General features: G+C 41.0%; 1 protein-coding gene across 5 annotated transcripts in view; it reads left to right on the plus strand.

The window, feature by feature from the left end:
• The window catches only part of SMARCC1 (SWI/SNF related, matrix associated, actin dependent regulator of chromatin subfamily c member 1), a 198,865-nt gene that overhangs the window by 66,436 nt on the left and 114,266 nt on the right, over positions 1–18,163 (plus strand). For all 5 annotated transcript variants that reach the window (XM_021934459.2, XM_031663388.1, XM_031663391.1 and 2 more), the window contains 4 exons: positions 1,050–1,119; positions 7,288–7,363; positions 8,792–8,917; positions 13,663–13,784. In XM_021934459.2, the coding sequence (XP_021790151.1) occupies positions 1,050–1,119; positions 7,288–7,363; positions 8,792–8,917; positions 13,663–13,784 (394 nt within the window). The remainder of the gene's footprint in view (positions 1–1,049; positions 1,120–7,287; positions 7,364–8,791; positions 8,918–13,662; positions 13,785–18,163) is intronic.

The raw sequence follows: 18,163 nt of genomic DNA on the forward strand, positions 1-18,163 counted from the left end.
AGTGTTGGGATTACAGGCTTGAACCACCACACCTGGCCCCCTTTCACTTTCTTTTGAGATGGTTAGGTGAGTCATTGTATACTTTAAAAACAGCACAGGTGTAGGGGCTTCATGGCTTTATTCAGTGAAAACAAGGCTATATCTTGTTAAAAGCAGCACTGGAAAGTAATTTTTACTTGGCTAATTTACTAAGGTCTGGTTTTTTTTTTTCTTTTTTTTTTCTTTTTTTTTTCTCTTTCTTGGGCTTTAAGGGGGCTTGTTCAGAACTTCTCTCTTGCTATTAGGCATACATTTTCTAAGCTAAATTCAGACTACCAAAGAAGCACATGATAACCATTGTTGAAATGTGGAGGTAATTTAACTATGATTAGAATGAAAATCACTTTATTGTGTAATTTGCACTTATCTTTGGAAAGGAAACTTGAAAAAAAAGTCTACAATATGTAATCACATTGCTTACACTCTTGTTGGGAGGGCTAAATTAATAGGTATGAGGCAGTTAAAGAATAGTAAAAATAGTATTTTTGATAAAAACTTTGATGTAGCACTGTATAACTTACAGAACATCAGAAAAAGGGAATCTAGAGGAAGCAGAGTAGTTAGTAAAACTTTCATCAATGAGATGAAGTACAGTTTACATCTGGAAAGATGTGTAATAATTGCTAAGCCTCACAGAAAGAGGGATGAGAGGTTCACCATGGGAAGTGAAGCATTAAATAATATGATGATTATTACTTGGGTAGAAGAGAGAGGGGAGGCTGGCAGGAGAATGGGATGGGAGTATTTTACCACAGTGGATAATTGGTTTTGTCAAGAGTGATGGATAGTAGACCTACAGTTTGGTAAGTCTGAAAGACTGAGAAATTTCCCTTTAATCTGGTAGATAGTACTCAATTTGAAAACTTTTTCTTTCTAAACCAGCAATGGCATGTTGGAAAAATGTTGTTCATTAGCAAACTAAAACATCTTAGTAAAAATTAAGGCTAAAAATAATAGTTTCTTCATTATTTTGTCAGTTTGAGTAAAATTTTTTTCTTTTTCTCTTTCAGAAGAATGGTTGAGACCGGTGATGAGAAAAGACAAGCAAGTGTTAGTGCATTGGGGCTTTTACCCAGACAGGTAATGTTCATTTGCTGTGAGACCTGGTATAAAGATTTCTGTGAAAGGAAGGCACATCTATTTATAGTTTTATTTTCTGAATAGTGACAATTTGTTGATTTGTGTGTAGTCTTTCAGACTCTTCCAGAGTCTTTCATTGACTATTTTCTTAAGGTACAGAATTTAATGAGATCACCATTAAATCATGAATGAATAAGCCATAAATGGCTTTATTTATCTTTGAAAAAAAATCGATATCAGCGCTGGGCGTGATGACTCACGTCTGTAATCACAGCACTTTGGGAGGCTAAGGCAGGTGGATCATGAGGTCAGCAGCTCGAGACCAGCCTGGCCAACATAGTGAAACCCCATCTCTACTAAAAATAAAAAAAATTAGCCAGGCGTGGTGGCGGGCGTAATCCCAGCTACTCGGGAGGCTGAGACAGGAGAATTGCTTGAACCCGGGAGGCAGATGTTGCAGTGAGTTGAGATTGCGCCATTGCACTCCAGCCTGGGCGACGGAGTAAGACTCCGTCTCAAAAAAAAAACCCAAAAAACCTGGTGTCTTTTATGTATTTGCCGAGAAAGTCTGTGTGGTATTAGGTTGCTAATTTATATTTGTTTCTTTTAAGAAATGAATTTTACCGGGCACGGTGGCTCATGCCTGTAATCGCAGCCCTTGGAGAGGCCACGGTGGGTGGATCATGTGAGGTCAGGAGTTCAAGACCAGCCTGGCCAACATGGTGAACCTCCATCTCTACTAAAACTATAGAAAGTTAACCAGACATGGTGGCACACGCCTGTAATCCCAACTACTCAGGTGTCTGAGGCCTGAGAATCACTTGAACCTGGGAAACGGAGGTTGCACTGAGCCGAGATCATGCCACTGCACTCCATCCTTGGTGACAGAGTCTCACTCTGTCTTCAAAAAATAAAGAATTTTTTCTAGTGTTTATTACTGATTAAATTTTTTTGAGACAGAATCCCATTCTGTTACCCAGGCTGGAGTGCAATGGCACAGTCTTGGCTCACTGCAACCTTCACCTCCCAGGTTCAAGTGATTCTCCTGCCTCCATCCTTCCTAGTAGCGGGGATTACAGGTGTGCCTCACCATGCCTGGCTAATTTTTGTATTTTTAGTAGAGACCGGGTTTCACCATGCTGATCAGACTAGTCTTGAACTCCTGACCTCAGGTGATCCACCTGCGTTGGCTTCCCAAAGTGCTGGGTTTACAGGTGTGAGCCACCACATCCAGTCTGATCAGTTTGCTTTTTTCAAAAACTACTCATGCCAAACCATTAAGGATGAAATTAATTTATGTCGAAAATTGAGTTTTTCTTCTCATCAGAAATGTATTTGCCTAGTACTGTTGTGGCTTTACATGTTATAACCCATACTGGTTTCAGTATCTATAGTGTGTATAACGATTATTATAAACAAGAGCTAGATATTAGTGAAAATAGTGGGGCCAGGCGTGATGGCTCATGCCTGTAATCCCAGCACTTTGGGAGGCTGAGGCAAGGCGGATCATGAGGTCGGGAGATCGAGACCATACTGGCTAACATGGTGAAACCCTGTCTCTACTAAAAATACAAAAAAATTAGCCGGGCGTGGTGGCGGGTGCCTGTAGTCCCAGCTACTCGGGAGGCTTAGGCATGAGAATGGCGTGAACCCGGGAAGCGGAGCTTGCCGTGAGCCGAGATCACGCCACTGCAGTCCAGCCTGGGAGACAGAGCGAGACTCTTGTCTCAAAAAAAAAATTTTTTTTATTTATTAAATAAAAACTATTTAATATTAATGCCTGCATAGTGTACATGGAAATAGGGATAACATTCCTTGTACTTTATTTTTCTAAACCTGTAGTAGAGCAGCTTTAGTATTCACTTCATTCTTGTCAAGTAAAGTGGAGATTTTCGTTGTGGTTTCTACAGGTCTAGTCAGTCTTCTTTCACCTGCTTAATTTTTATGTTTTTATTTTATTTTCTCATAAGTTATTGGGGTACAGGTGATATCTGGTTACGTGAGTAAATTCTTTAATGGTGATTTGGTGCACCCATCACCCAAGCAGTATACACTGCACCTTATTTGTAGTCTTTTATCCCTCGCCACCACCCCCACTTTTTTTTTAACCTCTACTTCTATCTACTTCTCGTCTTCTCATGTTATTTATAGCAAATCCCAAACACCATTTGAATCATAAGTATTTTATTATGTGTTTCAAAAGAAATACATTCTCTCTTTTTAAAAATTTTTTTGAGATGGAGTCTTACTCTGTCTCCCAGGCTGGAGTGCAGTGGCACAATCTCAGCTCCGCCTCCCTGGTTCTAGCGATTCTCATGCCTCAGCCTCCTGCGTAGCTGGGATTATAGACGCAAGCCACCACACCTGGCTAATTTTTGTATTTTTAGTAGAGATGAGGTTTTGCCACGTTGGCTAGGCTGGTCTTGAAAACTCCTGACCTCAGGTGATCCACCCACCTTGGCCTCCCAAAGTGCTGGGATTATAGATGTGAGCCACCATGCCTGGACTTTTTTTTTTTTTTTGGAGACAAGGTCATGCTCTGTTACCCAGGCTGCAGTGCGGTGGCATGAAGACAACTCAAGTGATCCTCCCACCTCAGCCTCCCTAGAGGCTGGCACTACAGGCATGTGCCACCCATAGGTGCCTTGTTTTTTAATTTTTGGTTGGGGGGTGGTCTCTGTGTGTTGTTTAGGCTGGTCTCAACCTCCTGGCCTCAAACAGTTCAAAGTAATAATACCATTGTCATCTTAACCCCAAACAGTTCCTTAATATAAAATATCATGACTGGGCACGATGGCTCATGCCTGTAATCCTAGCACTTTGGGAGTCTGAGGTGGGAGGATCACTTGAGGCCAGGAGTTCTAGACCAACTTGGACAACGTGGTGAAACCTTGTCTCTACAAAAAATACAAAAATTAGCCAGTCGTGGTGATATGTGCCTGTAGTCCCAGATACTTGGGACGGGGCTGAGGTGGGAGGATTACTTGAGCCCCAGAGGTTGAGGCTGCAGTGAGCTGAGTTCATGCCACTGCACTCTAGCCTGGGCAACAGAGCGAGACCCTGTCTCAAATAAAAATAAAAATCCAGTCAATGTTGTCAATTAAATGACACATTTGATTGATTGATAGTTGTTTGAATTAGAATTTAGGTAAAATCTACCTGTTGGGATTAGTTGGTGTACTTAAGTACTTTTCTAATTTATAGTTGTATAGGTTTTTCTTCTGTCTTCATGACCTCCCCTTTCTTAAAACCTTACTGGTTTTAGAAACCAGTTGGTTTGTCATGTTTTGTTTACCACAGTATGGAGTTTTTCAGTGGCAGCACTGTGGTTTATTTGAATGGATTACTCTGTTCTCTGTATTTCCCTTAAATTGGTAGCCGGATCTAGAGGTTAATCAGATTCCATTTTAATTAGGGAGGAACAAGACTGTTGCATATATGTGTGTTCTTTATCAGGAAACATAACGTCAGGTTTTGCATTGTTTCTGTTAGTCTATTTAAGTTTATTTTACTTGTAATTATATTTTTAAAAGAAGGAAGTTTGTCTTTAGATTCATTCAACATTTTAAGAGTATATGCCGTCTTTTTATGTAGTTCGAGTTAATTACAACTAAATCAAGTCACCTTTGTAATCAGTCTCGTGTGAACCATAATTGACAAATTTAAGTGAATAACTTCCCGTCCTCTAAGGATTAGTTTTTACTTTTAAAAAATATGTTGCCCAGACTGGCCTCAAATTCCTGGGCTCAAGGGATTCTTCTGCCTGCTTACTAGCTGGGACTAAAGTACATGTCACTAGGCCCAGCTTATTTTTAAAACATCATTTGAATAAGTGCTTTCTGTAAAGCACTTCTAGTCTAAAGGCTTCAAGTCAGTAGTCCTTGCATCCAAAAACACCTTTTAATATTTCAGCAACTATGATAGGAAAGCAGTTTGCCCTTTGAAACCCTTCAGTGGAAACTTAAATTTATGATGACAAGCTACATAAGTATAGAGTTGGTATAAATTCCAAAATAACACATTTGTAACACATTTTAAGACAGTAGCCTGTTTGCTCACCTTTTATCTATCAAATTAAGATGTGGCAGCTGGCTCAGGTCTTGTCTTCTCAAGGGGTCTTGTTAATTCACCTTTTAAAAATTAACTATGGCCTGTGCCCTCACTTCTGCCCACATTTGGATTTCTAATCAAGACTGGAAGAGTATAAGATTGAGGTTTTTTTTTTTGAGACAGAGTCTCACTCTCACCCAGGCTGGAGTGCAGTCGTGTGTGTGATCTAAGCTCACTGCAACCTCCGCCTCCCAGGTTCATGCTATTCTCCTGAATCAGCCTCCCATGTAGTGGAGATTATAGGCGCCCACCACAACGCCCTGCTAATTTTTGTATTTTTTAGTAGAAACGAGATTTCACCATGTTGGCCAGGCTGATCTTGAACTCCTGACCTCAGGTGATCCACCCCCTCGGCCTCTCAAAGTGCGGAATTACAGGCGTGAGCCACTGCACCTGGCCAGGTTCTATATGCTTTTGAACTGACTTCTGAATGGTGACTAAAAGGAAGCTGATATTTGTCATCATACTAGATGTCATTTGGTTTCATAGTTTACTGGTCAGTATAGTGATATTCACAGTGTTTTATTTTGGTGAAAAATGTTATGCTTATTTTATGATTTTGTTGGAGTAGGTGGCCTGATTTATGTCATTAACTTAGAGCTTGTTGATAAAGAGGCTCCTTGAGCAAAGAGATGTGAAGAAATGAGAGACTAAGCTATATGGATATCTCAGCAGTGAGGGACCAGTCTGTGTAGAGTGTATGCAGGCTTAGTAGGGCATGTTGGAATAATGTTACCAAAGCCTGTGTGACTCAAATATAACATGAGTAAGGAGAGAAGAGCAGGAGATGGGGTCAGTGTCTCCATCGGATAATCAGATCTTGAAGCCATGGCAAGCCATCATTAGGTTTTTTTCTTTCACTCTCATTGGGTGAGAGCTGTTGGAAGGGTTGGATCAGTGGAGTGATGTGGACTGACTTAGTTTTCAAAAAGATCACTATGGTTGCTATGTGAAAAATTAACTCTTGAGAGACCAAGAGACCAATGGCAGAAGCCGGAAAACCAGTGAGCAGAGTGGAGGGGTAAGAATTAGATGGATTCTAGACATACTTTTGAAGTTAGAGCTGGTCACATTTGCAGTTGGTTTGATTACAGGATGTGCTTGAGAATGGAATCAAGGCTGTTTCCAATGATTTTGGCCTGAACAGCAGGAAAGATAAAGTTGCCATTACTGAAGTGGAAATGATTGGCTAGAGTACATTGCTGGGGCCAGGGTAGCATTGCAAGTTGAGCTTTGAATGTTAGGTTTGGAATGCTTGTTAGACGTTCTACACAAGGAGATGTGGAACTGGCTGTTGGATTTATGAGTTCAGAATACATGGGAGAGTGCTGACATAAAATTTGAAGTCATCAGTGTGTATTTAAAGTTATAGGAATGAATGAAATTAGCAGGGGAGAAGGATTTTTGCAAAAACTGAACCTCGGAACTTTTGAAGGTTGAAGACGTTTGGGACTAAGACCAGAAACTGGCATGGAAACTTGAAGAGAGGCTGGTGAATATAAGGACTATTAGGTGATATAGTACTTTCTTGGTGGCCAAGTGAGGGAAATGCTTTGAGGAAAGAGCAAGCAGCTGTTTAAAATTTTTTGGTCTCAGTCTTCAACTTCGGATTTAGCAATATATACGTTATTTACTGGTGACCTCTACAGAGGAGCTTTCTTGGCAGAATAGTAAGGAGAAAAGTGTCTAATAAGTTGCTATTAATAGATTTTAGTAGTATTTCTTTTAGTTTTTTGTTTTGTTTTGTTTTGTTTCGAGATAGGGTCTCACTCTGTTGTCCAGACTGAAGTGCAGTGGCATGATCTTGGCTCACTGCAACCTCTGCCTCCTGGGTTCAAGCGATTCTTCCACCTCAGCTTCCTGGGTGGTGGGGACTGCAGGCACGTCCTACCATGCCCAGCTAATTTTTGTATTTTTTGGTAGAGACGCAGTTTCACCATATTGACCAGGCTGGGATTTTAGTAGTATTTCTAAAATATGTTCTTATTATTTGTAAAAGTCTTTCTAGTAAATTACCTTTGACTCTAATTTGTTTTTCTCTTTTCTGTTCCTTTATAGCTATGATACTTGGGTCCATAGTAATGATGTTGATGCTGAAATTGAAGATCCACCAATTCCAGAAAAGCCATGGAAGGTAAATGATTTAAAAAAAAAAAATCTTATAATAATCTCTTTTTTTGTTGTTTTTTTGAGATGGCGTCTCACTCTGTCGCCCAGGCTAGAGTGAAGTGGTGTGATCTTGGCTTACTGCAACCTCTGCCTCCCGGGTTCGAGTGATTCTCATGCGTCAGCCTCCCAAGTAGCTGGGACTACAGGCACACGCTACTATGTTTGGTTAATTTTTGTATTTTTAGTAGAGACGGAGTTTTACCAGGTTGGTCAGACTGGCCTGAAACTCCTGACCTCAGGTGATCTGCCTGCCTCGGTCTCCTGGAGTGCTGGGATTATAGGTGTAAGCCATCGTGCCCGGCCAAAAAAAATTATTATAATAATCTAATAGCTTTTCTCAGCTGTTTTCTAAGCAGTCTCTCTAAGGAGATACAGAATGTTGGTTTCCCTTTCCTGTCATCCATTTACAAGATATGCATGGCTATGAAGACTTTATTATCTAGGTCTTAGATGAGATGTCTGCAGTGCTTGATGTTTGAGGAGAATCCAAAGGCAGGTCAGATTGTGGTTTGTGAGAGAGGAGTGTGAGGAGTAGAGTTGAACATCACTGATGATGTCATTTGGAAAGCTTGGAAGCAGTGCCTCTGTGACTTTTAGAAGGATGTAGACTTACTTTATTAATCATTTCTACCATAATGTAGTAAGAGTCCATACACTGACTTGTTAGTCAACTTTTGAAGTGGAAATAATTTAAACTTTGTGGGGCATGGTGACTCATACCTGTAATAACAGCACTTTGGGAGGCTAAGGCAGGAGGATTGCTTGACCAGCCTGAGCTACCAAAAAAAAAATTATCTGAGCATAATGTCAAGTGCCCTATAGTCCTAGCTACATACTTGGAAGGCTGAGGCAGGAGGATTGCTTGAGCTGAGGAGGTTGAGGCTGCAGTGAGCCATGATTGCACCACTTCACTCCAGCCTTTGTAACAAGACCCCATCTCAAAACAAAAAAATTAATTGTACAGGTTGCAAGAGTAGTCCAAAACAAAAGCACTACTTTGTACTCTTCTTCCAGATTTTTCTATTTTTAACTATTTTTGGAAATTAAATGTTGAAATTATACTATCATCTAATAGTAAAGGAGTAAGCCATATGACTCATGAACCATGTAATGTTGTGAAGTACTACTGAAGGATTTTTAGACATTTATTGCCCTGTAGATTATAGTATCAGAAGTTTAAGACTGGGAATGATTACTTACTATGGTATCACATTGTTAGGAAGGAAACTAGGCTCCGGAGTATACCTCATATATCATTAGTAGTATTACATTATTAATGTGTTTTATGCATTTGAGGCTTTGAAAATAAATCAGCGTGTTTCCTTTTCAATACTTTAAAACCTTGAGTGATTTTGTTATTTATGTAGATATTCATGATTTGATATGGTTTTAGGTTCATGTGAAATGGATTTTGGACACTGATATTTTCAATGAATGGATGAATGAGGAGGATTATGAGGTGGATGAAAATAGGAAGCCTGTGAGTTTTCGTCAGCGGATTTCAACCAAGAATGAAGAGGTATTTTCTTTGGCATGATTTCTCACCGTTAAGTCTGTCTTCTTGGCCTAAATGTTACTAAATCTTCATCAATAAATTGTCATATACAAACCACTTAGGAACTTTCACATCTACCTGATGGCTGATGTGCCATCAGGTGAAAATTCCTAAGTGGCTGTAACAGCCATCTCAGAAGCTAATAACCTCCCAAAAAGGGGTATGAAAATCTTAAAAGGTTATTAAGATTTAAAGTGGCCCATGCAGAAGGATAGTGGTATAGCTGATTTTGCCCACTAGATCTGAAGTGTAATATCATCACAGCAGAATTTAATGTAGCCGTTGGTTTTCCTATGGAAAACTCATTTTGTTTAATATGTGTATATATTTTTTGAGACAAAGTCTTGCTCTGTTGGCCAGGCTAGAGTGCAGTGGCACAATCTCGGCTCACTGCAACCTCTGCCTCCTGGGTTGAAGCGATTCTCCTGCCTCAAGCCTCCCAAGTAGCTGGGATTATAGGCGCTTGCCACCACATCTGGCTAAGTTTTGCATTTTTAGTAGAGACAGGGTTTCTCCATGTTGGCTAGGCTGGTCTCGAACTCCTGACCTCAGGTGACATGCCTTGGCCTCTCAAAGTGCTGGGATTACAGGCATGAGCCACCACACCTGACCTGTTTAATATTCTTAAATAACTGTTAATCCACAGATGGTAGGTAGTGTAAAGTACAGGCCTTAAGCATCTTAACAGTTATAGTTCAGTCCGCTTTTCTGAGGGTGGATGATTTGACATTTTATATCATTTAATCCTTTGAGAAGTTCAGTCGCTTAGATATTTACCCGTGATTCCTTGTAAGGCACAACTTGTGGAAGGCACAACTCGTGCAGTAGGTGTCACTAGAAGACAATTTGACACTGAGAAGAAGGGGTGTTAGTATTGGATTTGTGGTAGCTTTAGAGACTTCTGGTTCCTTTTCCTGGGGTATTGTTTGACTTTATTTATTTGTTTGTTTGTTTGTTTGAGACAGATTCTCACTCTGTTGCCCAGGCTGGAGTGCAGTGGTGCAATCTTGGCTCTCTGCAACCTCCACCTCCTGGGTTCAAGCGATCCTCCTGCCTCAGCCTCCCAAGTAACTGGGACTACAGGCACGCGCCACCACACCTGCCTAATTTTTGTATTTTTAGTAGAAATGGGGTTTCACCATGTTGGCCAGGCTGGTCTTGAACTCTTAATCTCAGGTGATCCGCCCGCCTTGGCCTCCCAAAGTGCTGGGATTACAGGCCTGAGCCACCGCGCCTGGCCTGTTTTACTTTGTTGAAACATCTTAGAGATGGATATTCTTTGAACCACTGATATGCAGAGTACAGTTCTTTCATACCTATTTCAGTGCTGTGACTTTACTATGAAAACCTTACTGTTTTTCACATTAATTTTTTTTTTTTCCTTGACACGGGGTCTCATTCTGTTGCCCAGGCTGGAGTGCAGTGGAACGATCTTGGCTGAATGCAGTCTCTGCCTCCTGGGTTCAAGTGATTCTCCTGCCTCAGCTTCCCAAGTACCTGGGATTACAGGCACGTGCCACCACACCTGGCTAATTTTTGTATTTTCAGTAGAGATGGGGTTTCACTATCTTGGCCAGGCTGATCTTGAACTTCTGACCTCAGTTGATCCACCAGCCTTGGCCTCCCAAAGTGCTGGGATTACAGGTATGAGCCACCATGCCTTGCCAATTTTTAGGAAAACTATTAGGAAACAAAAATGTTAAATGGCTGGGCCCAGCGACTCACACCTGTAATCCCAGCAGTTACGGAGGCCGAGGTGGGAGGATTGTTTGAGCCCAGAAGTTTGAGACCAGTCTGGGCAATGTAGCAAGACCTCGTCTTTTCAAATGATAAAAAAAATTAGAGAAAAAGAGAAAAATGTTTTACAGTTGAGTCTTTGTCATACCTTTTTACTTGCAGTTGGTTCTTGTTTGTTTTGGAATTGGACTTGTCAAATTTTTTTTTTTCCACCAGTCTTATGGTGCTGATGACTCTTCCATATTCTCTTATTTTAACCATTCCAGAAGATACACTTACATATTTGCTTTCCCTTAATATATTTAATTGAAGACTTTTTTGTCATTAGGAATATTCCAGTTTCTACATTACATTCTTTAACCGACCAGTTCATACCCATTTCTGTTCTGATTTAGTTTGTTTATTCATTTATTTTTAGGAGGTTATATAAAAATGGATATTTGGGCCGGGCGCGGTGGCTCAAGCCTGTAATCCCAGCACTTTGGGAGGCCGAGACGGGTGGATCACGAGGTCAGGAGATCGAGACCATCCTGGCGAACACGGTGAAACCCCGTCTCTACTAAAAAATACAAAAAACTAGCCGGGCGAGGTGGCGGGCGCCTGTAGTCCCAGCTACTCCGGAGGCTGAGTCAGGAGAATGGCGTGAACCCGGGAGGCGGAGCTTGCAGTGAACTGAGATCCGGCCACTGCACTCCAGCCTGGGCGACAGAGCGAGACTCCATCTCAAAAAAAAAAAAAAAAAAAAAAGGATATTTGTTTAAAAATTTAGGGTTGGGCATGGTGGCTCACGCCTGTAATTCCAGTACTTTGGGAGGCCAGGGTAGGTGGAGTGCTTGAGCGCAGGAGTCTGAGACTAGCCTGGGCAACATGGCAAGACCCTGTCTCTGCAAAAAATACAAAAATTAGCTGGGCTTGATGGTGCGCAACTGAAGTCCCAGCCACTTGAGAGACTGAGGTGAGGGGGATCAATTGAGCCCAGGAAGTTAAGGCTGCAGTGATCCATAGTCGCTTGAACTTGGGTGGTGAAGGTTGCAGTGAGCTGAGATCATGCCACTGTACTCCAACCTGGGTGTCAAGAGTGAGACCCTGTCTCAGAAAAAAAAAGAAAAAAATTCAACTTCAGATTTATTGTATCATTCAAAGGTGTATATCCTTTAGATTTTTTTCAAACTGCTATTACATACTCATAAGGTGTTCAAGGTTCTCAGTTTGATGCCATGGAGCTTCTCAATGGAAATGCAGTTGAAAGGAATAGGATGGCAACAGAGAAAATTAACATTTAATTCATGGATTTTTTTCATTTTGGCGTGAGACAGAATCTCATTCTGTCACCTACGCTGAAGTGTGGTGGCGCGATTGTAGCACACTGTGACCTTGACCTCCTGAGCATAAGCTATCCTCCCGGCTCAGTATTCTGAGTAATTCGGGTGACAGACGCACACCCCTAAACCCAGCTAACTTTTTTTTTGTTTGTTTTTGTAGAGACAAGGTCTTACTATGTTTCCCAGGCTGGTCTTGAACTCCTGGGCTCAAGCATTCCCCCCGCCTCGGCCTCCTGAAGTGCTGGGATTACAGGTGTGAGCCACCATGACCAGCCTAATTGATGTTTTAATTTTAGGTTATTTACTTATGCCTCTCATGCTTTTACCTAATCTAGTACTGGTCATTTAGGTGTTTTTTTCTTTATGATAGTCTGTTTTATTAAATTGGTAGTTACTGTCTACAGGCTTGCTTTTGTATGTTGATCTTATGTCTTGCAACTTTCCTGAACTTGTTCATTAGGTCTGGTAGCTTTTTTTATGTATAAAATTGTATCATCTGCAAACCGGGATAGTTTTTACTTATAAAGGTTGACTTTTTTTTTCCTTCTTTGAGACAGAGTCTTGCTCTGTCACCCAGACTGGAGTACAGTGACATGATCACGACTCAGTGCAACCTTCGCCTACTGGGTTCAAGCAGTTCTCATATCTCAGCCTCCTGAGTAGCAGGGAGTACAGGCATGCTTCACCATACCCCGCTAATTTTTTGTATTTTTAGTAGAGATGGGGTTTCCCTGTGTTGGACAGGTTGGTCTTGAACTCCTTGCCTCTTGCCTCTTGCCTCAAGTGATCTTCCCACCTCGGCTTCCCAAAGTGCTGGGATTACAGGCATGAGCCATGGCACCCGGCCCTAGACCTTGACTTCTTTTTTTTTTTTTTTGAGTCTGAGTCTCACTCTGTCACCCAGGCTGGAGTGCAGTGGCCGGATCTCAGCTCACTGCAAGCTCCGCCTCCTGGGTTTACGCCATTCTCCTGCCCCAGCCTCCCAAGTAGCTGGGACTGCAGGGCCACCAAGTTTTTTTTTTGGTATTTTTTAGTAGAGACGGGGTTTCACCATATTAGCCAGGATGGTCTCAATTTCCTGACCTCGTGATCCGCCCATCTCGGCCTCCCAGAGTGCTGGGGTTACAGGCTTGAGCCACCGTGCCCGGCCAGACGTTGACTTCTAAATTATGTTGCCATCTTGCTTAACATTTCTTATAACATAAAGTTATCTTCTATTTATTTTAGAGATTAAGAATAATTCCTGTAATGCTACATTTTCACAGGATCATTTGGCCTGTCTTTGTATTTTGTCAGTTTAATAGAGTGTATTTCATATTTTTCCAGTAGTTATTGAAATACATTTCCCACCTCAAAACATAGAATGTGAACAGTACCAGTTTTTAGTTGTGCAGGGTTTCAGCATGTCTATTATAGCATAGTTTGAATAACTGATAGCTGATACTTCCATTGATGATATATATCACCTGAAAGATCAGGGAAAGTTTCTTGATTACTGGTGTTCCTGGATGATTAATGATATTCTTTTCATTTGCTCTGAACTAAGGATATGCTCTTGTCTTTGTATGTGGAGACTCACCTTTTGCCAAGGATTTGTAGAAACTGAGGAGCAAAGATAGCTGATATTTATTTCCATTTACTTCTTCCTAGCCAGTCAGAAGTCCAGAAAGAAGAGATAGAAAAGCATCAGCTAATGCTCGAAAGAGGAAACATTCGCCTTCGCCTCCGCCTCCGACACCAACAGAATCACGGAAGAAAAGTGGCAAGAAAGGGTAAGAACAATTATATGATTCAAAGGGCATTAAAACAGGCCGGGTGTAGTGACTTACACCTATAATCCCAGCACTTTGGGAGGCCAAGGCAGGCAGATCAACTGAGGTCAGGAGTTCAAAACCAGCCTGGCCAACATGGTGAAATCCCATCTCTACTAAAAATATAAAAATTAACTGGGCGTGGTGGTGCACGCCTGTTTGAATGTTAGGTTTGGAATGCTTGTTAGACGTTCTACACAAGGAGATGTGGAACTGGCTGTTGGATTTATGAGGCTTGAGAGGCTGAGCCTGGAAAATCACTTGGATTTTTTTTTTTTTGTATCTAAGTATGTATTGAGAAGCATGGCTGGTAAGGAGTTTAAGACATTATATTCACCAAGTTTAGTGTCTCCTTTTCTGATTTTACCATTTGTCCCATTTGTGACAAAATGTACTCATAGAAGAGGTGAATACGTGGCTGCTTGATGTTCAGCAAAGCATGGCAGTACAACTTTTGTACTTAGTGAGCTTTGGTTGAATGAGGATTATGATTTCTACTGAATAGATTGTTTTGAGGGTTAAATGAGACTTTAAAGCCTTTGCACATTGCCTGGCCTTAAATACACACTTAATAAATGGTATATGGTAGTTAGTAATTGGTATATATTAAGATACATAATTTCTGGTTTGCGTAGCTTAAAATATTTTCATTATAATTTTTATAGTTTAGACTTAGCAAGATAACTATGGTCTGTAAATTGATTATTTTCATGTGATAGTCAACTTTTTGGATGTTGATTGAAGTGTAAAGGTACAATTGACATCATCTCTCCTGCAGTTTCCTTATATAGACTTTCCTCCCTACCCTAGTTAGCATTTCTGTTCCCAGAAGATTCCTTGAATCATATTACTTCCTGAAGGGTAGTTATGACAACACTCTTACTAATAGAAGTCTTTAGGTGCATTTAAAAACCTCTTAGTTTCATATATTATTAAGCAAGTTACAGTCATCAAAAAACCTTTAAAAACTTAGTTTTTGAGCCCATATGTATTATGACATGAAAATTGAAATTATAAAAATAGATTTTTCATTAGCTGTTTATGGGGTAACTTTATTTTTTACAGGTTTTTTTTTTGTTTTTTTTGGAGATGGAGTCTCACTCTGTTGCCAGACTGAAGTGCAGTGGCGCAATCTCAGCTCACTGCAACCTCCGCCTTCCAAATTCAAGCGATTCTCCTGCCTCAACTTCCCAAGTAGCTGGGAGTACAGGCTCGTGCCACCACGCTCAGCTAATTTTTTTGTATTTTTAGTAGAGACAGAGTTTCACCATGTTGGTCAGGATGGTCTCAATCTCCTGACCTCGTGATCCACCCGCCTCAGCCTCCCAAAGTGCTGGGATTACAGGCATGAGCCACCGTGCCTGGCATACATTCCTTTTATATATATTTAACATTTCATCTTTTTTTTGAGACAGGGTTGTGAACCACCATGCCTGGCCTACATTCCTTTTATATATATTTACATTTCATCTTTTTTTTGAGACAGTGTCTTGCTCTGTTGCCCAGACTGGAGCACAGTGGTGTGATCTCAGCCCATTGCAACCTCTATCCCCTGGGCTCAGGCAATTCTCCTACTTCAGCCTCTTGAGTAGCTGAGACTACAGGTGTGCAGTACCACACTCAGCTAATTTTTGTATTTTTTGTAGAGATGTTTTCTCTCCTTGTTACCCAGACTGGTCTCAAACTCCTGGTCTCAAGCAGTCCTTCCACCACGGCCTCCCAAAGTGTTGGGATTATTTGCATGAGCCACCACACCTAGCCTGTTTCTTACATTTCTAGTCTGAATGTTGCTGTTGCTGTTCAGAGATTTTGGAGCTACCTGAGATCTTTGCAGGGAGAGCACTGTCAACTATGATGAGATAAAATGGGGTGCCGGGACACCAGTGGTTATTGAACCGAGATGTGATCCCTAGGAGGCTTGAGGCTCACAGTGGTGACATGTACCCTCTACTTTGAATATAACGCATACCAGATTGAGTTCTCTAAAATATATGTATGCATGTACTTTAATGGAATACATTTGCCTTGTAATGACCACACCTTTTCTCATTTTACGTTTCTCCTTAGAATTATGTTGAAAATATAATTAGAAAATATTTTGAAATCTGTTTTCCCAACTTTTGTTTCATTCATCTGCATTGTATGTTTTCTTCCCCTTTAAGTATTTTATCTCTCTGCTGCCTTTAGGTTTATAGGCTTTTAAAAAATCATCATGTAGCACTTGTCTTTCAAGTTGCCTGCTTAGCCCTCTTCCAAGTGTACTTTCCTTCCTTTTGTTTAAAAAAAAAATAAAGGCTGAGTACGGTGGCTCATGCTTGTAATCCCAGCATTTTGGGAGGCCGAGATGGGTGAATCACGAGGTCAGAAGATGGAAACCATCCTAGCTAACACAGTGAAACCCAGTCTCTACTAAAAATACAAAAAAAAATTAGCCGGGCATAGTCCCAGCTGCTCGGGGGAGGCTGAGGCAGGAGAATGGCGTGAACCTGGGAGGCGGAGCTTGCAGTGAGCTGAGATCATGCCACTGTACTCCAGCCTGGGTGACAGAGCAAGACTCCGTCTCAAAGAAAAAAAAAGAAAAAAAAACAAGAACAAAAACAAACAAACAAAAAAACTCATGTGATTTTTATTTGGAAAACAGTTTTACTTTATGTATCCTATTCTAACCTAAGCCAATATGTCATCCCTCAAAGGGAACTTTGAGCATTCTTTCTGCACTGTAGAACTCAGGCTGGCCCAGCATGCTGTTTCAGTCAGCTTTTTCTCCATTTCCACTCTCACTTCACAGTGCACTTTAGATTGCTATGCAGTACTTCCCAAAGCAAGTGTGTTTTTCTTTTCTTATACCTTTTGGCCATTATTCTGCATCCTGAAGCATTGTCTTTTTTTAAAAATATTTCATTTATTTATTTTTGCCAGACAAGATCTTGCTCTTTGGCAGAAAAAAATAAAAAACAATAACAAATAAATTAGGGGCTTAAATTAGTATAATAACATCTGCTGAAGAATAAATAAATAATCATTAAAAAAAGACAATGCAGAATATTCAGGGTGCAGAATAAAGGCTGGAGTGCAGTGGTGCAATCATGTAACCTTAAAATCCTGAGTTCAAGCAATCCTCCTCAGTGGCTAGGACTACAGGTGCATGCCACCATGCCTGGCTTAGCATTAAAAACTTTTTGGAGGCTGGGTGCAATAGTCCATGCCTGTCATCCTAGCACTTCGGGAGACTGAGGTGGACAGATTGCCTGAGCTCAGGAGTTAGAGACCAGCCTGAGCAACATAGTGAAACCCCATCTTTACTAAAAATACAAAAAAAATTAGCCGGGCGTGGTTGTGCACCCTTGTAATCCAAGCTACTGGGGAGGCTGAGGCATGAGAATTGTTTGAACCTGAGAAGGCAAAGGTTGCAGTGAGCTGAGATTCGTGCCACTTCTCTCCAGCCTGGGCAACAGAGCAAGACTGTCTCCTTCCTCCGCCCCCACCAAAACAAAAGAAAAGAAAACAAAACTTTTTGGGCCAGGAGCCATGGTTCATGCCTGTAATCCCAGAACTTTGGGAGGCCAAGGTAGGAGGATCGCTTAAGTTTGACATCACCTGAGGCAACATAGTGAAACCCTGTATCTAGAATAAATTAAAGGAAGAAAAATAGTCTGGGCATGATGGTGTGCACTTATAGCCTCAGCTACTCAGGAGCCTGAGGAAGGAGGATTACTTGAGCCTCGGAGTTCAAGGATGCAGTGACCTGTGATTGCACCATTGCATTCCAGCCTGGACAACAAAGTGAGACCCTGTCTCAAAATTTAAATTTTTTGTTTTTTGGTAGAGATGGGGTCTCGCTCTGTTTCCAAGGGCTAGTCTCGAACTCCTGGCCTTCCCTTGCTCTTGGATTACAGGCATGAGCCACCACACCCAGCCCTTACCTCTTAGTGAATTGTTAAACAATTCTCAAGGTTCAACTTAACTCTAACCTTCAGTCCTTACAACCTCTCTATGATGTATTTTCTTGGTATTTTTATTCATTTCTCTGCACTGAAATATAATACTTCTATTGTATTTCTCTGTGTTTCTGTGAATCCTGTTATGTGAGGTAAGGATTTCTGTTGTATATCCCTTGTAATCCCTAAAGGTAAAGAATCATTACTGGGTTTATTTTTTTGAGCCCCCTGGCATTTATTAGTTTTAAAAATTAATAATGATTTGATTGAATTTTTGGTGCAAGAACAGTGGATGATTTTATATGGTAGATTTAGTACTATGTTTAGGGATTCTACTTGCCATTCCTGATATTTGGATGATAAAATGGCCATTAAAACACAATGGTACATATCTTTGATCAC

This window comes from Papio anubis, chromosome 2, assembly GCF_008728515.1.
Source record: "Papio anubis isolate 15944 chromosome 2, Panubis1.0, whole genome shotgun sequence".
Classification (NCBI taxonomy): Eukaryota; Metazoa; Chordata; class Mammalia; order Primates; family Cercopithecidae; genus Papio; species Papio anubis.